Raw genomic sequence first — 26734 nt, forward strand, 5'->3', positions numbered from 1 at the left:
TATGAATATTTTATCTTTATTAATGTAAACTTATACATGACGACTGGTAATATATTTCTGTGAGGTTTTGAAGGCGGGCAACTCTAACTGTCAAACGCGTCACGGAGAAACTGACACCATATTTTCAAAGAGTATCAAACTCAAAAAGTTTGATACATTTACACGTATTAACTCGAAGGACTCAGCTGTGCTTTGAGCTTAATACTAACAGTAGCTAGCATACAGCAGGTATGCTTAAAATATGACAATGTACTGTACACCATAAACCATGAGTATCCTTTTGGCTCAACACTACAGACACCTTGGTTGAGCTCTCAGCAGCTGGGCAAAGGAGGGCATGGCCAGACCAAACTAACCAAAAAAATTGGCAATGTTGGTCATGGGAAACCAGTGAAGGACGATGCCTCTTGTTTTTTAACAATTACACTATGTACAGTTAAAACATTAATAGGTTCTATGCACTTCTTTAAATTCAGTGTGGAGTTATTAAAAACATAATAACCTGTCATTATCCTAATAGCTTTTGTACTTCTTGCTTTTCAGGAGAAAGGCCTGGAGAGCTCCCTACAGAACACCCAGCGGCTGTACTCCACCCAGCTGCAGGACCTTTCCCAGGTGATAGCTGGGCTGGAGAGTGAGCTGGAGCAGGTGAGGAGTGGGCTGGCCACCCAGCGTCAGCGCCACAGCCAGCTCCTCAACACCAAGATGAGGCTGGAGCGAGAGATCGGCACTTACCGACGTCTGCTGGAGCGTGAAGAGGGCAGGTGAGGGCAAGGGTCAGAGAAAGGAATGAAATCGTCACAGGGAGCAGGAAACAATTCTTCAGTTGGGATTTAGTGGTTTCTGCGTCAGCCAAGAAACTAATTAATACTGTGGAGCTGAAAAGGTTTTCCCAGAGCACTCAGGCGGCTTTACAGACTGTGAAAAGGAACAGTGGAGCAAAATAAAAAAGACAGCACATAAATACTCATATTGATATAGCAAATTGCATATAAAAGGCAGACTACACACACAATGTATCCTCATTTAACGGTTCGTAGGATATCTTATGAACAATTTGTATGGTATCTAATGAATTAGCTAGCGTTCCTCAAACATTACATAAGTAACATTAAGTTATGTATTTAAGGTAAATTTACATAGGTTAGGTTTAGGCAAGTAAAGTTACACTGGTTAGGTTTACAAAAACAGATTTGGTTGGACGTTGTCACGGTTCATACTTACTCTGTCGTCTTGTTACGTACTTAACGTAAATCTACAAACTTAGCGTAAAGCTACATAGGTTAGGTTAAGGAAAAGAAACATGATTGGGTGTCGTCATGTTACGTACCTAACGAAAAGTTAGGTAAGTTAGGTTTGGCAAGTGTCATCATGTTATGTACTTAACTTAAATCTACAAACTTAGCGCAAAGCTACATAGGTTAGGTTAAGGAAAAGAAACATGGTTGGGTGTCATCATGTTACATACATAACAGAAAGTTACATAGGTTAGGTTTAAGCAAGTGTCGTCAAATTATGTACTTTACGTAAAGCTAAAAATTTAACTTTAAGTTATGTAGATTAGGTTTTGGAAAAGAAACGTGGTTGGGTGTCGTCACGTTATGTACTTAACGTAAAGTAATGCGGTTTAGATCAAGTGTCTTAATGTTAAGTTACAAACTTAACGTAAAATTACATAGGTTAGGTTTCGGAAAAGACACATGGTTGGGCGTACTTAACGTGAATTTATGTAGGTTAAGTTAAGGTAAGTGTCATGTTACATACTCAACATAAAGCTACAAATTTAACATAGAGTTATGTAGGTTAGGCTTAGGAAAAGAAACATGATGACAACCTACTTAGGACAACTTAAAATACTCAACGTTCACTTGGTTTCACACAGGACACAGCACCATTTTCTTAAACATTCCTTTATATAGCTGTCAAAGAGATGTCATGTGTTGTGACATGTAACAACAGTGGTGGGAAAATGACAAGAAATTCTAGTAATTTTTTACATACAAAAAAGCACTAATGATAAACTAAGTGAAGATGACAAACTTTCAACTAGTGATTCACTGCCTAAATATCTAGCTCTGTCTTGAAGCAGAGAGGTTGATAGAATCCAGACAGTCGACTCGTCTTTGTCTGCTCTCACAACTCTTTCCCTGCCAGCGTCAAGCTGTTTTATGAGGGAATATTCCAATCTTTTGGCATGGCCTTTAATTATCATAGACATCTCACATGCAGCTCCTTTGCAAATTAACGCATTGGCTGCATCAGCCATGTGTTTGTCATTTTATAGTTCGAGGAAGTTAATTTGTTTGCCAGGTTACAGACAGGTTGGAGTGCTGCCTTTGGTTTTCCTCTTGTCTTTAGATTGAAGATGCTTTCAGTTCAGGATGTGACTTTGACTGATGTCATTGATGCAAGGAGAGACAGGATGTGGGATCTGAGATTTGCATTGTTTGTTCATGTTTGAATTGGGTGGGACAAAACAAAGAGATGAGAGCATCCTCATACATCAATAAAAATGACTCTTAGTAAAAAATAAAAGGCACAAAAGATAATACTGAAAGGTCAGACCACGATACTTGTCTATCATCTTTTATCCACCCAGGGTCTTGTTCAGGCTGTGCAAATTAAGTTCATATATGAGAACGAGAGAAGGAGTAGAAAAGCAGGAAGAAAGGAGGATTAAGTAAGAGTAAAGGGATCAGGCCCCGAGAAGTGTGCCAGGATTTGAAGCCAATTTTACATAGTGGCCAAACTGTTTAACTACAACTTCCAAGTCTGTCATATGATGCCTTTGGACCCAGAGAGCCTTTTCCCCACAGACTTACATTGTGAAAGAGACATCTGTAACTCAGTAGATACATTTTTTTGAGCATCAGAGCTCCTTGTAAAATGACTCATTTCACTACTTGAATTTTATCCTTTCTGTCTGATAACATTTTGATTAAATTAGATAAATAAGAATAATTAAATAAATAAATTCAAGTTAGTGGGGCTCTAAACTGGAAGTCTCTATTGTGCTTGTTCCATGGGCCCAATGATGCACAAGATCTGGGTAATTTTATACCTGCAAAGTCAACCTGTTTTGCATAACTGAACAGCATGCACAGGAATGAACGGGGCCCTGCCTCCAACACTGTATCCAGTTCTCCACACATCTATGAAAGGGACAACATATCGATATGTGCTGTAAAATGAAATTCTCAAGAATTGAATGCACACACACACGTACAAAAACAAACATCTGAGCCAAATTTCTTGGAAATCCATCCTATAGTTTTCGAGCCATTTCACTAAAAATGGAAAATGTCAACCCCATGGTGGCGTTCAAGGTAAAGCCAGCAGATTATCAACGTCAGTAGGCGTCATCCTGTGAGGACCATAAGTGTCTTTGCTTTGGTTAAATTAAGTGTAGACTTTTTTTTTCTACTTAAACACCTTGTTAGTACACCACCTCAATCATTTTATGTTTCTGCAAACCATATATAAGTGACATTTGTATGTTATGTTTAGGCACAAAAATCACTTGGTCATGGTTAGGAAAAGATCATGTTTTAGCTTATAAAACCACCACTTTATATCCAGTTCAGTCAGGACCACTTTAGTCAAAGAAAACTTTATTTCCATTTGCATTATTAGATTTGGTGTTATGGCTCTGTTCTGGGGCCTCTCTGCCTTTCCAAAGCCTATGCAGAAAGCCTAAGGTAGAAAGAGCACACCTCTCCGCCCCTCCATGCACCTTCGTGGAAAGCCTTAAGGTAGAAAGAGCACACCTCTCCGCCCCTCCATGCACCTTCGTGGAAAGCCTTAAGGTAGAAAGAGCACACCTCTCCGCCCTTTCATGCACCTTCGTGGAAAGCCTTAAGGTAGAGAGAGCAAACCTCCCTGCAGCAACAGCAGGAAAGCAGCAACAATAACCCCCCCGGGAACAGAACAGAGCAAGCAAACAGACAAACATTGACAAACTGAAATTATATCAATAAGTCAGACACAGCGTGAAAAGGAGGATCTGGGGTGGAGGCAGGTTGCAAAGCAGCTTGCAGAGGAAGCAGCAACAGTAGGCAGGTGGCACCATCCCCGCTGGAAACACAGCGATGTCTCAGTTAAAAACAACTGCATTTCATGGCACCATCCCCGCTGGAAAAACAGCAAAGCACTGCTAGAAAACAACCACTTTTGTTATTTGTTGGTCTTGAACAGTAGTCTACAGCAGTCTGCACCTTGGCCGGTGTCTTTCCTAAGTGTTATGCCATCCACTATCCCCTCTACCTTCCGATAACAAAGTGAGCTCATATACTGTGTCACTTTAGAAACATTTATATGATACGTATGAAACACCACAAATCTTGTTTTTCCACTTACACTGTTGCCATCATGGAGGTTACCAAAATGAAACAATACAAATCAGAACCCAGCAACCTGCAATTAACAATATCGAACTGGTGTGTTAGTGTGATGAAGTTTAATATGAGACACCCTCTTCTGTCAGGTAATTCCAATGAATCACTGCTATATGGACCATGTGATGTGTCACCTCTTTGTGGAGGTATCTAGCACACTGATCAGATACGGTGGGACAAAAAAACGCTGCTAAACTTGTCTGTTGACTGTCTGTCAAGAGAGAACTGTCAATGTTGCTCAAAAAAGGACTCAGTGCTTAGGCTCTAAACAGTTAAGCCTGTTCTTGCTCTAAAAATGTTGGCGTGCAACCCCATGGATGACCAATAAGGTGTAGACATTCCTTTGCATCCCCATAAATAGGAAATACAGTGAGAGCTGGATTGACTAGTGCTTTTACTATCTGGTAACAACCCCCTCCCCCCTACATTTAAGAGTACTGTCTGCAGTGGAAACACTAAACATGTCTAGAGTTTAGGTACATGTCTGTATAGGTTACATCCTGGCTCTAAGGGCATTATTTCAAAGTGTTCAGTGGAAACATGGCTTTAGGCTGGTGTGGGCAGACAGTCCCATTGTGCTACAGACTATGTAAAGGTGGAGTGAAAGGCTTGGGGGGGTTCAGTGAGGTGTTTCTCCATTTCCTGTCTGCATGCTAAGCTAAGCTAACTGTCTGGTTTGTAGCTTGATGACTGATATTTATAAGAGTGACATCAATCTTTTCATCCAACTCTTTCCAAGGAAGTGAACAAAAGTATTTTTCCTGAATGTACATCACGTTAATCAAGACATACACAGACATGCATAAACATGCGATCCACATGCATTCTGGTTGTCATCACTCTTCACTCTGCCCTTTTGCCCACAGGTACATGGGCCGAAATGGGCAGCCGATGACTCTGCGGCCTTGGAGGTCTTCCATGGAGGAGCCCAAGGAGAACGGACTGGAGAACGGCTTCAGTGACCCTGCTATTACTCCAGATGAACCCAAGTCTGAGCCCCTGCCTGAAATACCTTCACTGCTCCCAGCAGACAGTGGGCTAAAGAAAAGCGTACTGCATCGACAGCAAAGCCTTGTGATACTCACAGGTAACACACACACACACACACACACACACACACACACACACACACACACACACACACGTATACTGTTTCCCTACAGTCATATCTTTTTATAATGTCATTAATGTCTCCTCACAGAGCCAGAGCAAGATAAGGACTTGCCAATCTCCACTGTGAAGACTCAGGAGATTCTTCAGGGCAATGTGGTGCGGGAGAGTGCAGAGGGTCACGGCACCATTGAGTAAGTATCGATCTTTTCACCCCCTGTTGACTTGTCATCAGCACCTTTGGTTCAGTCTGACATGTAGGCATTTTCGCGCAGAAAGCACCAACAGCATCACTTCAGAGCCCAGTGTTCTACATTACCCAGATAAATGCCTCTTTGACTACAAAACAACATAGTTTCTTGCTCGCTTAATCTCCTGAAGCCTTCACACCTCTCCGGCTTTGAATCAGTGAGTTATTTATTGACTCATTAGTTCGTGATTACACAACCATCCACGTCCTCCCCGCCCCGGCGACGTCTGGTCCAGCAGACAAGATGAACAAACTCTCAAAGGAATTACCATTACACGTCGAGCAAGTTAAGAGGCATAAAACGTTTAGTTGGCTGCACAGGTTCCCATGAGTAATTCAGCACAGTGCTGCATGGGAATTTTCCTCCTCTATTGGCTTGTTTGATGTGGAGTACTGTCCTGGTGTGGAGTCTTCAGGGTGTGGCACCTGTTATTGTTGGATGAGACATGGGTGGAATTCTTCAGTCAGGTGTTACCAGCCACATGCACACAGCCAAAAAGCGACACGCAGGGATGCATAATGTCCTTTGAGAGCCACGCACAACACACACGCTGAATATTCCTTGCCTGAGCCTCTGAACAGACTCTACCAGCGAACTCTGTCTCTGTGTCAAAGGTCTGGATGCTGAGGCATTTCTCTCCTCCGCTCTTTTTTTATTCGGTTGCAGCTCCAAGTTCTCTTTCTTGTGTTTATTGCCTCTTTTATTAAGCCATCACTGCGTTTATGTGTCGTATTAAAGAAGTCAGGCTTGGACATACTTTCCCTCAAGTGAAGGTCCATGTCAGCCTCCAGCAGGAAACGGGAGGGCTGGGAGCTGAGCTTACCATCCTCCTACTAACAACATCAGGTGAAACTAAAGCTACATAGATGCTGCTGGGTCTGGAGTAAGTTGTTTGAGTGCAGACGACACAGCAGCAGTGGAGAAGGAAAGAGTACATGCGCTAGATGTGTTCACCACTACGGAACGCTGTTGGCACCGACAGTTTTACTCTTGAAATACAAGTGGGTACAACGTAGAAGAGAGAAACTGATCCCTTTTTTAGTGTTGATCCTACTGAGGCTAGGATCAATCTTCAAGACATGTTTAACCCTGTGGTCTCTCAGTGCCTCTCAGCTGTCCTCTTAGCTACTGCTACTCGTTCCTCTGAGGCAGCTAGAGTTGGCCTGTATCATGCTTGAGCCAACATGAAATTAATGGCAACAAAAGAAACAGGGAAAAAGCAGTTACAGTTTATTGAAATGTAACGTCACTACTCTACTGCTCTGTTGATCGGTACTGAAAAGCCTCACCGTAGCGATTTGCGACTTGCCCCAAGTTGCTTTGTTGATACGGAGGTTAGCCTACTACAGTTGCAGTCACAATGGTACACATAAAAATGGCCAACACTCTGACCATTTTGCTACGTTGATTTGAATGGGAATGTCCATTCTGCTGTCATTTCATAACTATGGGATGTACATAAGCTGTTTACATCCCGGCACTAGTTAAATCCTGTGGTGATAATGGAACTGTGATTCATTATACAGTGGAAGCCAGTCCATTTAGCATTTGGCATGCGCTTGTGTGACCCAATGATTTAAAATATATACATAACTGGACCTAGATCTAACCCAACCGACGCAACCTGGTGTATGAAAGAGATGAAAGACACCGGGAACTTGGGCGGGTCTCAGGTCTTTTTTATGGACCGGACAAACCTGGTAATTAAAATAGCTAGTAAAGACACTGTTCCCTTTGTTGTAGTTGTTATTGTTGTGAGCTGCACCTGATCACCTGGTTCTGCTGCTCAATGTTTTTTTCACTTTACTTTCACTTACTTTACTCTTGTAATTTCATCCTAAGTCTCATCACGCAACTTACACACACAGTACTTACGCATTTCTGTTTTGATCAGCGCCGAACATGGGTCTTCTCGGATTCACTCAGTAATTACACATAGTGATAAACAGACCCGGGACCCGCTGTAATAGAGTAGAACAAGACCTGGACAAGACTGGCCATAATAAAATGTGGACCTGAAGCCGAATGGTTCACAGTTCAGGTCTAGGGTTCTAGGGTCCTTGGGTCTAGGTAGACCTATGAAGAACTCTAGTGTGTATCTTTCAGAGAAATATTTTGTATTTAGTTCGGTAGAAATGGATCCCAGATCCTGATCCACAGTATTCAATGCCAGACTGGTTGCATGTTGTTACAAAGGAGGCGCATATTCTGACATGTAGCTCTTGTAGCAGGTCACATCTAAGGCAGCTGAAGTGCTCTCCCTTGCTGCCCTCTGGTGTTACTTTGCATATCATGCAGATATTAAAGAATGAAAGACATTTTTAATGACACACAGTACCATTGAAATGGCCCATCCCACTTGAGATTACATGACACACAATGATACTGTGAATAAAAAATAGACTCTTGGCAGCTGACATCCACATTCATCATTGCTGCATACCACATACAACAAATGTACACCTTATGACACAAGAGATTATCGACCTAAAACATAAATACACCAATACAAAACTTTTTTACTCTTAGTGCCCATGTGTTGTCCAAATAATCTGATAATGCATTATGTTCTGTGACATTTATCATCATCAACTTTTATTGCCACGACTTCTAACCTCCTCCCCTGCAGGACAGAGAAGATTGACAAAGTGATAAAGCAGTGGGAGGGCTCCTTCTTCAGGGGGAATCCCAAGCTGCGGAAGAAGTCTGTGTCGCTGCGCTTCGACCTGCACATGGCTGCGGCAGATGAGGGGTGTGCCCAGACTAAACAGGACAGCCTCCCTGACGTGGAGGTGCGTCTCATCATGAAGAGATCTCGCAGCATCCCAACTATCACACAGTAGCTCTCACCGGTCGGCCAGAGTCAGCGCTGCTTCACAGATGTTTGTGGTAACACTGGTGATGTTGAAGTTACAGAAATAACAGCTGTGTCATTGAGAACTGGGATATGACCATCCATTGCTGTCATGCTTAATATGAATTTTCAAATCACAACCTTCATTGAACTTTGCATCACAGCTGATGACTGAAACAGTTTTCTCTCATCTAATCTTGACTCTGGCAGGATAAGCTTTACCCGACAGGCTTTTGTGCTGATTTAATGGGGCCATTTTTATAGTGTCAAAAACCCACATGGCATATATCAGACCTTCATTCATTGCCTTACAGAGGATATCAATTTAATATGTAAACATATTTCTAGATCAAAAAAGTGTCTCTCAATACCATCACTGTATCAGTATGAGGTCACTGGACAGAAGAGATTATATTGACCGTATGACTCTGCTTAACTACAGCATTTAATTCCAATTAACACTTGGTACAGGAGGCTGAGTGCACAGATAGATGGAGATAAATGGAGGCGTGGAGTCACAGATAACCATGAGCTGCTGTGAACTATCTAAAGGTGGATATTTTTTGTTTAATTTCTTTAAGAGACTGTATGAAAATTATTAGGGGGAGGAGGGTGCAGAAGAGGATGAGGATTATTTAAGGACTGCAATGCTATCTCTTCATTTAGCACTTGATTTATCACAATAGATTCTCCCAAAATTCACTTTGTTCTGCATCTCATGAGAAAGCAGAACAACAAAACAACAGGGCTAGAATATTTAGCGAAAAGAACACATTATTTTGTTTGTCAAAAGCACAATTCTTTGTGCACTTATTGAAGGAGAAATGCAGCTTATTCTCATTCCCAGGGCATCACATATCACCGCTTTGTCACACCCCTCAGCGTGTGATATCGACGCCAAAGGCACCTGTGGCGTTGATATTAGGCCACAGCTACCAGGCTTTCAGCAGATTCAAATGTAAACCCATCCACAACAATTCCTTTAGAGAGCGACTGACATTGTATGAAGAGCAAAAAATTGTACTGTGGGAGAGAGGTGAGGTGGTCAGGTCAAACACAACTGGACTTTCATCCAGGAGACCAGTCCGTGTCCTGTGTGAAACCAGAAGTCCGTGTTGTTTAACCTAACGTTTGGAATTTAAGCCTGCTCATTGTGCACTGACGTAACTCACATGATGTTGTTGCCTAAACCTAACCGCAACCATTTCACAACATTAACCACATGTTATAATGTGTTTAAGTTGTGCAACCTGTGCGGCTTAGACGCCAAAGGGGCGTGACAGTTTATTGGTATTTAACGACCTGGGATGAGAAAGGGTTGTAAAATGAGATGTAAGAGTTAAATTGGTCTTTGACAGATGACATAGAACTCGCTGAAACCAAAGTGCATTGTGGGTCTGATTGCCCTTTTTTGAGGTATTCTGGGTTTTTTTTTTTGTTTTTTTTTTTATTTACATTTGCTTTTATGTTAAAATATATAGCACTAAATAATTTGACATTGCTTAAATAATTATATTGTAACTTTATCACAGTCTAAAAGCACTGGTTGTAGACCTGCAGCAATTAATTGATCAGTTGTCAAGTATTAAATTAGTTGCCAACTAATTTGATATTCTATTAAACGGTTTGAGTAATTTTACAAGAAAATAAATATTAATATTTTATAGTTTCGTAACTCCTCTATGACAGTTAACTGAATGTATCTGGATTGTTGGCAAGACATTGTAGGACATCGTCTGAGACATTTTTCACCATTTTCTGACATTTTATAAACCAAACACTTAATCAAGAAAATACTCAACAAATTAATCAACAATGAAAATAATAGTTAGTTACAGCCTTATTTTTTTCCTTTCTAACCAGTGGTGTTAGTGATAAGCTTATTCTGTTAATATATTGTTTTATCCAGTGTAACTGATTGCTTATCGTAAACATCTTCTAACAGACAATTTATTACTTCTTACATCCTATAAACAGACACTGACTCATTCAGTGAGCACTTAATATAATTTGGTATTAATTTTACCTCCATGCTGAATAGACATGATGTTTCCCAGGTAATGCTCGCCAGCCATAACAACACAGTTTAATTTTTTTTAGGATGTAGGGGCATCTACTGGCAGAAATAGAATATAATATCCTGTTGTATGTTTTCATCAGTTTATCATCACCTGAAAAAAATAATCATGTTTTCATTAACTTAGAATGAGCCATTTATCTACATATAGAGCAGGTTGTCTTCTAAAGAGTTCACTATGTTGTTCTAGAACAGACAAACCAAATGCTAGCTCAAGATAGGGCCATTTGCATGGATACATCGGACACAGTAGTTTTCCTACATAACTAGCACACAGGGGAAGTTTCAGTTTTGCAACCTCACCACTAGATGTCACTAAATCCTACACACTGGACCTTAAAATCAAAGTTCTACTGAGTGAAATGTGATGCCTAATTTAGCAAAAGACCTCAGTGACATTAGTTATACAAAATAGTGGTAGTATAAATAACTTTCGGCAATCATTTTTATATGATATGAAATAAGTACAGTTGTAAAGAGGCCATTGGTGGTGGTCAATGAGCTTCAACATACTTATAGTGTCTGAACTGCTCACAGTTATGCACAATGATACTGTAAACAAGATTGTTTGTATCATCCAAGTATGAGGTTAAAGGCAGCAACGTGGGGTTAGCAACTTTTTGCTGTCGGGGTATGTGGATTGGTGTTGCTAATAGGTAACAGTTTTGCCAAATAACAGCTCCTGACATCCACACTGAGTTTGTCTTGGTCTGGTATTCTCTAAGTTTGCTTTCACGTCATCTGTCTGATAATTTAATGGGTTGGATAACTTATTTGTTGTTTACTGTACCGCTCGCTGTAGCTATACCTTCAAAGTGGCGCATCAGGGACATCACACACGATACACACACGTGGCTGACAAAGACCGATAGAGCTGTAGTACTTTAAGATTTTGTGGAGAGGGGCGTTGCACTTCTTTTCTTAGTCGAGGGGCCCTTATAATTTCCCTACAGTCCCTAAACGCTTGCACTGCAGACACCTACAGCACTTAGAAGAACATCAGCACTGAGAGAGAAATCCAGATTGTGTGTACTTTGCAAGTCTTTTGTCTTTGCAGTTCATTCTCTATGTTGAGAAAAAAAAAATCTTGCAACACAAAGTGATAATGTAGCTACATTTTATGATGCATTATCACAAAAAATAAGGTAAAAAAAAAATGCTTACTGTAATCTCAACGGCAGTGAGGCTCTTAACACTCACCATGTGTCTCAGAGAATTTAGATTCCCTGTCTTAACCAGAGGAGGGCAGTATTTGTAAATAGTTAACACTGCAGTGTATCTTCAATGCTCAACTCCGGGTTGTGTAGCACATGCTATCTGTTACACCTTAGATTAAGAGTTTTTATGCTAAACTTTGAGTTGGCACCAAAGATATTTAAAAATATATATATATAAGAAGAAAAAGGACCATTGTGCATTGCATTTGGGTGCCTCAGAATATATTGAGAATATTTAAAGATATTATCTATGCAGTTCTGTGCTTGATTTTGCTTTGCTTCATGAAGCACACTTCATTTTGGGAGCTCTGTAACTTCAGAATGAAGCATTATGCTTTTATCTAACAATTTATCATTTCAAATAAAAAAATAAATATGTGCAGACTGTTGTGTGTTTTCTGTCAGACATACATCTTCATAAATCTTCACTGATTTACTAGAGGACATAAAGCGATTAACCACAGTGTCCTCCTTTATGTTTACAGGCTTTGATGATGTGGTAAATCACAAGATAAAGCTGTGTTTTTCACACTTTGACGCACGCCATCTCTTTTCGTCAGACATAAACATCTGTGAGCATGCACAGACACAAGTTCAACAGTTCAGCATGTTTATTTCTCGTCATAACAACACGAATATACAGAGAAGAAATGTTTACAGCGCAGCATAATAAATACATTCAGAAATATACAACTGGGGTATATGCAGAGTTTTGGCTTTGAAATGAAAGGACAATATGAGAGTTGTTTTTCTTATAGTCTGTTAACAGAACCTTCAAAACCCCCCATCACTATATGTAAAAGCATAGTGCAAATTTACACATCAGTTTACATTGGAATAAGTCAGTATCCAGCTCCATGCCCTATGTAAGGTGCTGGTTTCTAACATTTTCTACAAGAACATTTTACATTGAATTTATTAGGTATTACAAAAATATTGTTGCCTTTGTGTTAACATTTTTACAAGCTGCATAGAAAATATTTTAACAGTAGTAGAGTGCCATTTAATTACTGGTTCTTTGTTCAATATGTTCTTGCTTGACAGCGATTCAGTCTTGTGTATCTTCATATGTGCAACAGTAACCTATCTTTTCAATATCACTTTAATCACATGACCACGGTACGAGTCTGGGTCATCCCAAGCATTTATGAATCAGATTTTTCTGATTTGTAACCCGGCAGGTACAGTTACCAGTTCAACCACAGCAGTAATGACTTACAGTGTCCAGCATATTGGTCAGGTTACATGAGGAAAATACAGTGTAAGACAGACAGTGTATGTAGGGTCTTAAGGTGGCTTGTAGTGTTATGTTGCCTCAGTGCTTGTGTGTCTACGGCTTGGATATGGCAGCCTGAATGACCTGGATGACTTTGTTGCACGGCTGCAGGGGGTCATATTCTGCAAAGACGTGGCATACGTTCTCCATGCCGGCCTCCACACCCTTTGCCACGAAGCCAAACATCCTGTTGGGACAAAGAAATTTTACATTAGATTGATTTTTTTCATACAAAGTTGAAGTGGTTTTTACAGGTAAATACAAAACCCTTCTCTGATTTTGTAAGCAATTCAACTTCAAACTTACCTTGCACCGAAACTGGAACCTCTCACCCACCTGTAAGAGTAAAAAAAAAAAGAATATTAATAGATGTGGTCTACTTTGGTATTCTGTGTAAACGAAAGCACTTTTTCACTAGTATTTGACGCATAGCAGGAAAGTCACACGTGTAAGTATTAACATCTTCAAAAAAAGGTTACGCAATATTTTTTCCACAAGCATATAGTATTCTGAAAATGATTCCTTTTGATTTCAGAGCTTGTTGCTGCACACTCACAGTCGATTGTCTGGATCTTCACCACCGTAGCTGAGCAGGTGAGCAGGATAATGGCGTCTGAAGAAGAGCCTGTGAAGAAATGATTACGGCTGTTAGAAATTATCAATCTTAACAAAATACCACACACACAAAACACCATGATTTTGTGGTGTACTGTGAGTAAAAATCTCAGTGGCAGGATGTGGGATGTGTCTCTTCTTACTTCCTGTTGATGTCTGTCAGCGTGACACCCTTCGAAGACACCTTCAGGTTGACTATGGCTGGTGTGAATGAACCCGAGGCCTTCTCAAATGTGGAGGACACCGCCTTCTGCACTGCACAGGGGCCCGTCAGCATCTCAGTGGGGACAGCGTTCAGATAGACAAAATTGGAAGCTATGGAGAAGGCAGATATTGTGATAGTTTGATTAGGAATAGAGGTTGAATGCACAGACACATGAAAATGAATGAAACTCCATCCTGGATTGTTATTCACATCCCTGCTTTTCATTCTCATAGGAAAAATAGACATAAATAGATCATTTCAAATATGATTTAACAGCATCAATATTACACAAGTGTACCTTGAGGTGGTCACAATTAAATGTCACTCTAAAATGTGCGGTTTGATCACACAACACAGTGCCAAAGATGTCAAGTTTTGAGAGGATGTACCATTGGCTGACTGCAAGAATGTCCACCAGAGTTGTTGCCTGTGAACTTAATGTTCATTTCACTACCATACGCTGTTTCTGAAGTAATTCACGTGAAGTTGTCAGTACATCCAACCGGCCTCACAACTGCAGGACACATGTATCCACACCAGCCCAGGACTGCCACATCCAAGGTCTTCACTCGCGAGGTCGCCTGAGGCCAGCCACCCCAACAGCTTATGCAACAACTGGTTTGCACAACCGAAGAATTTCCGCACAAACCATCAGACAGTGAAGCTCATCTGCTTGTTTGTCGTCCTCACCAGGGTCATGACCTGACAGCAGTTTGTCATCGTAACCGACTTGTGCAGCTCAGAGGCCGATTGGATGTACTGCCAAGTTCACAGAAAAGACATTATAGATGGTGTATGGTGGTGAAATTAACATTCAGTTCATGGGTAACAGCTTTGATGGACGTTCCTGCAGCAAGCATGCCAAAGGCACGCTCCCTTAAAACTTAATAATTAATTGAGACCATCCCAAGGCACACTTGTGTAGTAATGATGCTGTTTAATCAGCATCTTGATATGCCACACCTGTCAGGTGGATGGATTATCTTTGACAATAAGTGCTTACTAACATGGATTTGAACAAATTTGTGACCAGAATTTGAGAGAATATATATCTCTATTGAGTGCATGAAGAAAGTCGTAGATCTTTAACTTAAACCTGTAACAAACAGGAGCAAAAACAAAAGTTTTGCTTTTAAATTTCTGTTCAGTGTATATTTATTTCTTACAGGAAACACAGTAAACCTTAACCAAAACTTTCTTCTCTCAGTGCGTATTTTTTTTTTTTTTTTTTTAGTATTTTTATTATGTTATTATGGTATTATTACTATTACATTTTATATATCTTTTTAGATTTTATTTTTTCTATTTTTTCTATTTCATTATTATCATATTTTATTTATGTATTATCATATTTTTAATTTCTTTGTATTTTCTTAAAAAAATGTTAGATATAATTGAAAATATATAAAAATTAGATCAACACGTTGAAGTACTTGGATGGCTGTTCAGTTGGCAGTGGTGGAAAGTAACTAAGTACTCAAGTACTGTTCTTAAATACAGTTACGCAGTACTTGTACTATACTACTACTCAATTACTAGTTACTTTGCAGGTGTTACATACAAAATACAGGCTACTTTCACATCAATAAATACAATTTATCAGTTTTCAAAATAAACTACTTAACTGCATGTAAAGTATTAGCCTCACCTCAACATAAAATACTACATACAATGCTAATAAAATACAGCAGACAGGTGAAATTCTTTTGCTTAATGAGTACTTTAAGTACACGTTACTGATAATACTTATTTACCTCTACTTAACTGTAGGACTTAGTTGTGGTAGAGTATTTTTTATACCTTAAATACTGAATACCTCTTTCACTTGATAGATTAACCACAATTACATCTAATTACTTTCATCCATCTTCCAGGCCCTTTAGTTTAAAGCTATTGTTATTACACAGCGGTTAGTTCCGACAAAGTAATTTGATTGGACAGATATAAAACAACGTCACTGGCACCTTTAACTATGTATGTATCACTCCGCTTCACAGGCGTCCTACTTTCCACTCGCTAATTACATTAACCGTTAATTAACCGACATAAACAGTCGTCGTAACAAACAAAGCACCATGAAAATTGATATATTTCCACAGATAATATTTCTGAGTTAAGTTAGTTAACTAGTTAAGTTAGTTGTCAGAGGAGGGCGACTTGAAGAGAAAACCCTGGATAAACCGCTGAAGAACTCTAACTTAGGTGTGCTCATGTGACATCAGCCGATGTCGCAATCCAGGTAGGCTACTGTGCTGACCAAGCTGGCGAACGTTACTCATCACAGCTCACACATGCCAACAAAGTGACTGTGAGCAGACTCTTATTGCACAATAAATGAAAACACACAGATTAATGTACATGATATAAAGTAGCTGGCCTGCGGTAACATGTCCAGCCCAAGCCCTGAAAATGATTAAATAAACAAGTCTAAACCTGTTGTCACTTATTATTGTTAAAAAATTAATTGCGCTAGAGTAACTTGTTGAGTATCCTCAGCAGCACTGAACCTGCTGCCTACAACAAATCACAGTCCTCCAGATAATCAGTACAAAGCACTGACTCTCATTTGGCATTGCTTAGCTGTGGGTATGATTATTTTTTAGATATAAAACGGAGTAGTAGAAGGAAGAAAACATATTCACATATAAGAATCAAATAGATATTATTCACAAGTAAGATGGGGGAAGATATCCCTCGAGAGAAGTCAATTTACCGTAAAATTTAAATAAAAAATGGATATGATTTTAGCATGTGCAGGATGATGATGCATAAACCAGCACACTGTTGGGAAAAATGAATTGGTACAGTAGCCAATCTTGTTGTTACAGCACAAAAGTGGAAGTCTTGTAAAGGGTCAACTTGCTCCACTATTGGGAGCAAGCTGCAAAACAAGCTATATAATTAAATACAACAAATGGATTGTCTGTCTAGAAGCCTTGTAGTCTTTCCTTCTGGCTAATTGTTTTAATCTCAGGATGTCTTCCTCCAGAAAGCTTGCTAAAATTATTGGCTAATTCTAGATAGATACTAATGATTACTATGCAGCAAGAATGCAGCGATTCAGATTTAATGTCTCCATGCATTATCGCACAGCCACTCGATACATGTGTTGAGAGTAGTCAGTGCCATATATTGGTTAGGAGAGGAATTAAGGAGGTGGTGCCCCATCTTACCCCTCAGGTGTAATCAATACCACTAATCAGCCATTTCTCCATTCCATTCAAGAGTCTGGGTAAGCCGCACTATACATAACAACAAGACCCCGCTCCTGACACTGCTAAATGGAAGGCAGCCTTCATTAATTAAGGTTATCAGTTACACCTGTGTGTGCGCTCTTCCTGCTATGATAAGTGAAAATGTGAAGTGATAAGGATTTACTCTTCTTCTACTTCTGTGTCTTATTGTTTGGGAAAGTGAAATGTGCATGTGGCTCCTATTCCCGTCACTGATAAATTCAAAAACCCTGGACTTTAACATTACTTGCTAATCAAGCATGTCAAGTTAAGGTTAATTGAGTTTATATTCTTTACTGTTGTTGTGTCCCACCTGTTTTGTTGTTGTCCTCTGATGCTGGTTTGTCATTAGCCCGCTCTTGTTCTGTTGCGCCCAAAACTGTGTAGGCAAATAAGAGATTAGGTTTCCATCTTATACCTTCTTACACACACACACACACACACACACACACACACACACACACACACACACACACACACACACAATGTCCTGCAGTAGTGGCTTACCTTGGGATTGGAGCAGTAATTTGCAGGGTAGTGCGTAAGCAGAGATAGTGTGCTGGTAGACCAGGGCAGAAAGACTACCTGTAAAGATAACACAATAAAACAATGGTGAAGTACAAGTACCGTCTCATTCTGGACCATAAAAAGTAATAAAAATGTAAATGTCTCACTGATATTATTTTAAAGTGTAAAAGGGGGGTGATTGCAGTGTTGTTTTCTTAAATTTAATTTTTTGGCTCATTCCAGGATCAAATCTAGTTTTGATGTAAAGAGTGTAAGGTGAAACTGAAATGGGCTTTTTTTTCTGCTGTGGGGATTTTACAGAGATAGATTCATAAGATAGAATTCTATGTAAGCTGATAAGACAGAAAGAAAGAAAGAGCCCCAGAATAGACATTAATAATGGGTCCGTGGACGTGAGAACACACCCTGTGAACTCATACCTTTGGAAAAAAAAGATTCAGATCCACCCACTGCTACCCACCCACATCTTAAAAGGCCAGACATGGCTGAGTCAATTTTGGTGTGGCATCATGAGCCAGACCAGGATGTGCTCATACTGAGTAGACAATTGCATTTTGAGTGAGTTTTAAGGAAATTAATCACTTCTTGATAAGGAACTAAGTATCTCTGCGGGCTGTTAACTTACCAAAGTATGGTTCCTGAGAAGAGCCTTTGATGCGTACGCCCTTTGCTGATGATTCAATAAGGAAGTGTCTGACAAGATCTGAATTGCTGTCTCCTGTTTTGATGAAAGGACAAATGTCAGGGAGAAAATAAAAGTTAGGTGCAGTCAGTGAAGTAAATGTACAATATATGATATTGATAAAAGTGATGGCACTGGCAGTTATTTATGTGCCGCATGACTGATCCTTTATTATCTTACTTATTTTTATTTATTTATCTTTAGTTTCCTGCTCCACGTGATGCCAAGCCAACATATAATCTTTCATTTGAATGTAATTTAAGCAGCAAACTTTGACTTATTTCAGATCGCCTTCTTTCAAGGTCCCTTATAAATCTTGTCTTATATAACCTTATAAAATAATTTTGTTTGACTATATTTGTGTAAGTTGTTTCTCAAAATAACATTGATGTCAGAAAGCAAAAACCTTGTACTGACATCCCAAAACCAAGGATGATTACAGTCTCTAATTGATCGAGAGATAATTCAGCAGAGGAATATCGATGTGCTCTGAGTCTGCTCACTGAAATAGTCTCAGCGCCCGACACAGTGCTCACATGTCTTTCATATCCTGCATTCCCAAAAAGAAAAAGTAAAAAAATACAAATCTGCAAATGAAATAAGCCTCAAAATTGTTTCGTGAGTGAGGTCCGTTTTTTCCTCTCGGATTGCTTACACTGCCATAAACAGCTGGTTTTCTTTTGTGTTTACGCAGCGTATAGTGTGGGTGGAAAAAATAACAGCACTGTCTCCTGCCTGGCCGCAAATAGAGCTGGATATCATCAGACATGCCCATTCACATCAGCGGAGTTGGGTAAGTGACTCTGTGTGCCTTTCAGTTCTCTAGTTATAGACAAATGACGACAGCCGCCCTGTGCAAAACTGTGCTCACATTGTTTGTTTGTAATTGTGGTGGCTGTGGCATTCATGAGCTTTTCTTTTCTGCATCTGACCAAACACAATGCTGTGACTTTTGTGACAGCACATGACTTAAAAGCAGACAAGCCGCTGCCCTGACTAGTAAAAGTTTACCTGGGTAGGCGGTGGAAGTGAAGTTGGCGACCGATTGGTCCACCTTCATAGCCAGGCCAAAGCTGCCTCTGTAGGAGGTGCTGTCTCTCACCACAAATGTTCCTGCTTCTCTGTCCTTCACCAGGGCTTCAGCTAGAATGAATGAAACAGCAAATGCTTAGAGGAAGTTGCAAATGTGTTTGTATTTCTGTATCTGCACTGCAGCAGAGACCTACATCCAGGATGAAAAGAAAACACTAGATGGTGCAAGATGAAATAACTTGAGTAAAGTAGTTATGTTTCGTTGAGTGTGTTGTTTGAGATTCTCACCTTCTGCTCTGTTGATATGCGGACGGAACCAAAACTGTGAAGTGTCCATGACAAACTTCATCGAGGGCTGGCTGCCATAAAAACGGGCTTGGAAACCTGAACACCCATAAAAACACGACAGTGGGGTCAAATACTGTTTGAAATATGGAAGCTGCCAGCAAAACAGACTACTATGAGATGTGCCACTCACTGTGAGGAGACAATGGCTTTGAGTTGGGCAAAAGGAGGTTCTGCATCAGGTCAGTTTCTGATCCAGGAGCCTGGATGTACAGATCTGGCTGTGGTGCGCCATTGACAAGCAGTACAGGAATATCGCTCCAAGAACTAGAGAGTGAAGCCGGACTGCTCTGCGCTCCTTTGCTGTGAAGCTCCCGTCCTCGCCTTAACAGAGGGGGCTTGTCTGGGCTGTGCCTGTTATCAACCGGCGCTGTTCTGGAGCCGTCACTGAAGGAGATGGACGTGCTAGTTAGGATGGACTCTGGGGAGTCGGCATCTTCACTGGCCAGGGACAGGTTGCTATACAGGGAGAGAGAGGATATATACAATGAACAGATCAATATGCTGTATCAGTAAATATGAACTTTAAAGAGGACCTGTTATGCTTAATTTTAGGTTCATACTTGTATTTAAGGTTTATATTGGAAAATGTGTAAAGGCTTTAATGGTCAGAAAATACTTTATTTTCCTCATACTGTCTTTGCTGGAACACCTGTATTCACCATTATTCTTATTACCAATAAGAGCCTCTAAACACAACTGGACATGTTCCAGGAGGAATATGATCTTTAAAGCATAAAAGGCCCTCACAGTCCTTTCATTTGTATCATGAGAATTAAATTAGACAGGGTTAAAATTTAGTACTATTATTACTGATATAAAACTTTAGTTAAACTGCACAAACACGAACAAGAACAAGTTCACTTCAGCACAGTTAAAATTTTACAGCATATTTAAAAGATGCATGTTCTAGACTTGTCTAGTTGCAGGCCTTGCTTTGATTGTGAGCTTTACCTGCCAAGGATGTAGCTTGTGTCTGAGCATGTTGATGTGGAGATAAGCGAGATAGCGCTATTTCTGTTTGAGCGTGACAAGCGCGTGGGTCCTTGGGAAAAGGTGGCATCGAGCTTCGGTGACGCATGTCGTCGGGGTGCACTGCCAAATGGCAGCGGAGGCAGGGAAGATGTAGGGGAGCTGGAGAACACCAGTGTGCCGTGAGGACTGCAGCTGCTGTATGTAGGGATGGGTATACTGGGTGACACAGCTGGGACCACGGTGGGCAGGGAGCAAGGAGAACATCCTCTGGGGACCATTTCGCACTGGGAGACATCTTCATCTGAGTCGTCTGAGAACAGAGAGGAAAGTGTGAGCAAAGGCACCGAAAACAGTCGATAAAATGTCATGAAACCGTCAGTGGAAAAACCCTCTGTGCTCCATGATTTCTCTGACTTCGGGCTGTGGTTTTCTGTTAGTTAAAAGGGCTTGGCCTGCGTATGTAAACACCATTTCTAAAGCTCACCTGATAGACATTGATATTTCTCATGCAGGTACTTGCTTGCACAGCTCAGGTCATTCCTTCCAAACTAGATGCTTTGAATTGTCTATTTCTGCTGTTGCGATGATACCAAATCAGCGAGCGGAGTCCCAACTTGTTCTTTGTGTGCTTAAGAATCTGTCTGCCTCACTGTGTTGATGGTAACTGAGTGAATTCATTTCCCCAGGGTACTGTTGTAGCCTGTGGTCAACGTGTGCCAGGTGCCGTCTGCAACCCAAGTTACATAATAATGACTAATGTTGAAACAGAAATAGCAAAATGTGTCCATGACTGTGGACAGGTGCTGTGGTGAGTGTTGTTTCAAGGGGAAATAATGTGTTTTGTAACAATAGGTGAGGAGTCATCAAGAGAGCGCATGAATTTTACCTTTTGCTGTTTTGCCTGATGAAATGAACTTTACCTTGATTTCTCATCACTGATGCTTGATTTCCTTCAACGCACTCGGCTCTCTGTTTCATATATATACCACTAAACATCTCTCAAGTGAAGATGAGCAACAGGAAATCCATTTATATGCTTTGCTGACTCTTGTGCACACATTCTGATCAGAGCAATGTGAGTGAAGACACCCATGTACCACCCTCATGTGTGTCTACTTCAGTGAGCTTCTCTGCGTCTGTAGCCTTACATGTGCAGGGTGTGGTACTGGTGTTGGCAGTCATCCCAGAACAACTGAAATGGTGCAATTATCCCATGATGAAAAAACAGATTTAACTATCTCAAAAAGGGCGGGTAAATTTCCAAAGTCCCAGGCTGTGTGTACTATTTGTTTTATGGGGTGACTAGTTTTACTGTGCTCTGTGTCACACCCTTGCAGTGTGTTGCACTGCAGCCCAGTCGCCAGAAGAAAATGTGGGCATGGTACGATTCTGCAATAACAAACATTACATTTGCATGTTTCTTATGTATCATCAGTATTTCTAACTCTCATGGTATATGAGTGGAGGTGATGGCGAATGGCGTAACACCTAGGTGAGATGCCTGCCAATCTGCAGACCACTACAGACCACTGTTCAAGACAAATTTTTTACCGAGACATTGCTGTGTTTTTTGTATTTGCAGTTTTAATGTATCCGCTGCATAATGATGTACAAATAAGAAGTAAGAAAGAGAAAGAGTTTGAATAATGTAGAAAAGAAAGTGGCTTTACAGTCGTACCTGTCGGAGGGCTGATGCACATGGGACTTTTGTTGACCTCAATGGGTGTGAATGTCGGATCCATTTCCAGGATGAGCTGGTTGAGACTATCCAAGGAAATATCAAGCTCAGGGTCGCCATGGTTACTGCTGGGCTCCGTGACAGTGGGATGTTGTTTGACTGTCTGCTGCGCTGAGTCCAGGCGGATAGTCTGACCCACTCTCAGGACATGTTTGGGTATCATTTGGGACATGCCTTTAGCTGCAGGCATCATGTTAGGAGAGCTCGCAGTCTTCTGGGATTACTGCCGACAGAGATACAATGGAGAGAGATCGGTTACACTGTCTTTACTGTAATTATAGCCTTGCTTTTGTCCTTTCTTTGCAAAACAGATCCATCATAAGTTTTTCCCAGATCCTCATATTCACAAGAAATGAAGTGCATTTTGAACACGGTTATGCAGCATACATAAATACGTATATCTAAAGTTTTTTATTGGTACCTTTGGTGATTCAGTGGTCGAATATAACCAAGCACATTTGCTCAAGTGTTGTACTTGTGCTCTACATAAGTACTTCCATTTTATGCTGCTTTATACCTCTACTCTGCTTCATCTCAGATGGAAATATTGTACTTTTTACTGCACTACATGTCTGTGGCCTGACAGCTTTTGTTACTTTCAGTTTACAGTTTTTTATCCCCTTCCTGTCCAGTGAGAGCCATGTTTGTCCAGATGTGTTGATGGTAAATGTTTGAGATAAACTGATCCTTTATGTGTTGAAAGAATCTCCTACTTCTTAAGAGAAATTAACTCTTTAAAAACCCTCTTGGATCAGCTGGAAAATGCATCATCACAAAGCTCATAAAAAATTGACTTTTTTTGTGATGAATGGTTCTCACAGGACAGCGACGCTACAAACATATGATGTTTGTATAGAATATAATGCATTGCTGTAGATTAAACTACTCAATAGTATGTAAAGGGGGTTAAAGGTATCACAACCTTGAACATCAACAGCAGTAAAATGCAATGTACACACTACAGAGCAGTAATAGAGGGAACATTTTACTGTACATCCAGTACTTTTATTTTAACAATTTGAAGCGCATTTTGTTGATAATACTTACTTCTACTTTTAATTTAATTTAATTTTATATACTTTATTAAAGTTAAGTTACTTAAGTAAGGTTCTGAATGCAGGACTTTTACTTCAGTAGATTTTAATAGTAAAGGTTTGGTTAGTTCATTCAGTTGACTTAAGCAATATAACACTTGAACGTTGGTAATCAGTAAGTGTCCGATAGTGCATAAGTCAGTACATTAAGGCTTCCCCCATGTTCCTGATGAATATTGACGCAAGCTGAGTAAATGGCTTACTCCAGTGCTGATATCAGCATGAATAGCTGCTCAGGAAGGGTGTGTCATTTGGGGGGTGCTCACACTGTGTCTCCCTGTCCGTGTTTCAGACGAGGAGTGGTGCCCAGTGAGTCACCTGGTGGACTGGTGGTTACCATGACTACATTAGTGTTTTTCTACAACAGCCAAAACATTTTCTAAAGTAGCCTACACACAAAATCTGCTCTTTCTGTTTGGAAAAATTTAGATAATTAAGAATGTTTTTTTTGCTTTTGAGAAACACCTGCTCAGGTTCACAAAACTGAAAATAATGTGCCATGAAGTAACACCGGCGTACGAGGTGCCATGCATTTTTTGACTATTCAGCATTTGTCGATTTAGTAAATGCAAGCATACATATGGACATATGGACATCATAATCTACTTCAGAGTAGATTATGATGTCCATATGTCCATACATATGGACATCATAATCTACTCTGAAGTAGCTTTTTATGTCCCTGCTAAGACCTGCTGCAGCACTAATAATAATAATAATAATCATAATAATAACACCACATAAATCATGAACAGGGAGCAATCTAATAAAAATAAAATAATGCAGATATATGTATTCAAAGCTGCTGATACACTGACTGACCATACATATTTTTACTGCGACTGATTATATATCTTAAGTTAAGGCAAAGAGAGGTCACCTACCTTATTTTCCTCTGGTCAAGATTCAGTGGCTGTAACGTTGTTTAACTCTCAGCCTCTTCACTCTTTTACTGTGACATTACTCATGCTGCCTGCTTTTATTAATGAAATCCCTGCCCTTTTCCTGTCAGCCTATCAGCAGTGAGGATCACTTTTCCATGCGGTTCCCACTGATGACGTCATCTCAGCAGTGTAAGGTTTATAGCCTGAGGGCTAACACAGGGCTGTACTCTTCTAAAAAAAAGTTAATTGGAAGTCAGGTTTGTTTCATTTCTTGGAAGCAAAATTACGCATGTGTTTCTTCTTAATGATGTTAATCACTGCTTTTAAGATTAACACCCCCGTCATTTTCCCACTCTTTTTTTTTTTAATTATCTTTTTTTAGAATATTAACGCAGTCAGGACTTCGGTCGCACCATTTTAGCTTGATTAACTTGACAGATGAATGCCCATTTGTCTGTAACTGACCAAACTGACACGTTGATCCTAGTGTCCACTTGACATATTACATTTCTGATCCTGTAAAGGAAACCATTAACATCTCTGGCCCAGCTTATTAATGTGATGATATTCCCCTTTTTTCTGTTGAGCAATCCTTAACTTACCTTCAATATATTTCAATAGATTTTACTTGTTGATTCTAACAGTGCAGTGTAATATAGGGAGATTTTGGACATTTTTAGCCTTGTGTCTTGAAGCAGCGTAGCTCAGAGACAGCTCTCTGATTCTGATTTGTATGTTGTAAGGCAATGCCTCCAATTTAAATGCAGCTTTTGACTTGGATTTGTATGTATACCTTTACAAATTGCCATTTTTATTACTACTGATTCTAGTATAACTGTGCACTGCAGTTCTGTGTGCGGTTTGTTCAAGTGGTGTTGCCGTACCCCAGCTGAAGTTGCTGCACGACTGCTGTGGGTAGGAACAATCAATGTCAAACGGTGTACCATCTCTATGTAATTACTTTAAAATGTATTAAAATGTGGAAAACTAGAATGTAATGTGAGTTGTGTGGGCCGTATCACTGTCAATTGTTTTAGTTTTTGTTAAGTGTTAGTATATTATAAAAAAAGAGGCATAGTTTGATATTTCATTTTAAGAAGTCATAAATAAAATCACAGTGGCCGGCTCCCTAAAATGGCTCTCAGCCATCAGAACCCCTGATCTAAGATATTTGTGTCAAAATGCTCTAAAATAGTCAGTTTAGCCGTTAAGTTTCTAAAAGTTTCTCCAGGGGAGATCCCACCCAGACCCCACTGGAGGGCTGGATCGCAGGAAGTGTCGATTGAAAATGGTCTCTGCCAGAGCTAAATAGGTATTTACAACCCTGATCTGTAACTTCTGCTGAAAGGGTGTGTCACTCTGCTTCCTCCAGAATCAATTCATGTACCATCATGATTTTCCCTATAAATAATTTCTGTTGGGAACACCATCTGTGGCTGTGTCATTCTAATAAGGCTCAACTATAAATGTTTACATTAGTATATAGAAGCTTTCTGCAATTAAATCTCAACAAAACTGAAATTATTTGCCACCACTCTGGTTTCTTGTCTATTAAGCCTCTACAAACCAAGGTTATTATCCTTGATTATAATGCCCAGCTAAACTTTAACAAACATATTTAGTCAGTAATTATTACTTTATATAAAGCATATCCTTCCCACTCAAAATCCATAATTTTGTCTCCTCTTGTCTTTAATATGTAATGAAATGTAATCTAGCATCTTGCTAGTACCTGTATTTTAATCCAGTTATTTTTAATTACAGTAATTAATCATAGTCATAGCAGGCTTTAACATAACTTACCACGACTCTGTTAGCACTTCACCTCACTGCTGTAAAGGTAATGTACTGTCTAAAGTTAAAGACTTTCAAATCAAGAATTTAACTCAAATAGAATTTCTGCAAAATTCTGTGGCTAGATTACTGACTAAAACTCAACTCAACAATTCCTCCAGTCCACACATCACATCACTGGCTTTCAGTCACAGTTAGGATTTAATCTATAGCTTTCAGATTTTAAATAATTTCCTCACAGGGTTTATGTCTGAAATGAATTATCTCTCTGTGTTTTTCTTATGATATATACACACACACACACACACACACACATATATATATATATATATAGCGTATGGCTGGTAGCACTTCCTCATGTCCCACTTAGGTAAGTATGTTTTTAATCCACATTAATTCTATTAATGCAGCTTTTAATGTTGTTGTACAT

General features: G+C 39.9%; 2 protein-coding genes across 3 annotated transcripts in view; one reads left to right on the forward strand and one right to left on the reverse strand.

The window, feature by feature from the left end:
• Positions 1 to 12285, forward strand: part of krt222 (keratin 222) — a 33595-nt gene extending 21310 nt beyond the window's left edge. For both annotated transcript variants that reach the window (XM_033625228.2, XM_078166307.1), the window contains 4 exons: positions 544 to 764; positions 5261 to 5481; positions 5596 to 5698; positions 8385 to 12285. In XM_033625228.2, the coding sequence (XP_033481119.1) occupies positions 544 to 764; positions 5261 to 5481; positions 5596 to 5698; positions 8385 to 8598 (759 nt within the window). In that variant the 3' untranslated portion in view covers positions 8599 to 12285. The remainder of the gene's footprint in view (positions 1 to 543; positions 765 to 5260; positions 5482 to 5595; positions 5699 to 8384) is intronic.
• A 211-nt stretch (positions 12286 to 12496) lies between these two features.
• Positions 12497 to 24592, reverse strand: LOC117255088 (tensin-4-like). The gene is made up of 13 exons (XM_033623655.2): positions 24511 to 24592; positions 22473 to 22755; positions 20774 to 21104; positions 19953 to 20278; positions 19763 to 19858; positions 19454 to 19585; positions 18386 to 18478; positions 17740 to 17817; positions 17546 to 17611; positions 13938 to 14109; positions 13736 to 13804; positions 13486 to 13515; positions 12497 to 13366 (listed from the first exon to the last, which is right to left on the reverse strand). Exons 2-13 carry the CDS (start codon positions 22723 to 22725, stop codon positions 13234 to 13236), a joined length of 1779 nt encoding a protein of 592 aa, XP_033479546.2. The 5' UTR covers positions 22726 to 22755; positions 24511 to 24592; the 3' UTR covers positions 12497 to 13233.
• Positions 24593 to 26734: the final 2142 nt, after the last annotated feature.

The sequence above is a fragment of the Epinephelus lanceolatus genome, chromosome 3 (genome assembly GCF_041903045.1).
Source record: "Epinephelus lanceolatus isolate andai-2023 chromosome 3, ASM4190304v1, whole genome shotgun sequence".
Classification (NCBI taxonomy): Eukaryota; Metazoa; Chordata; class Actinopteri; order Perciformes; family Serranidae; genus Epinephelus; species Epinephelus lanceolatus.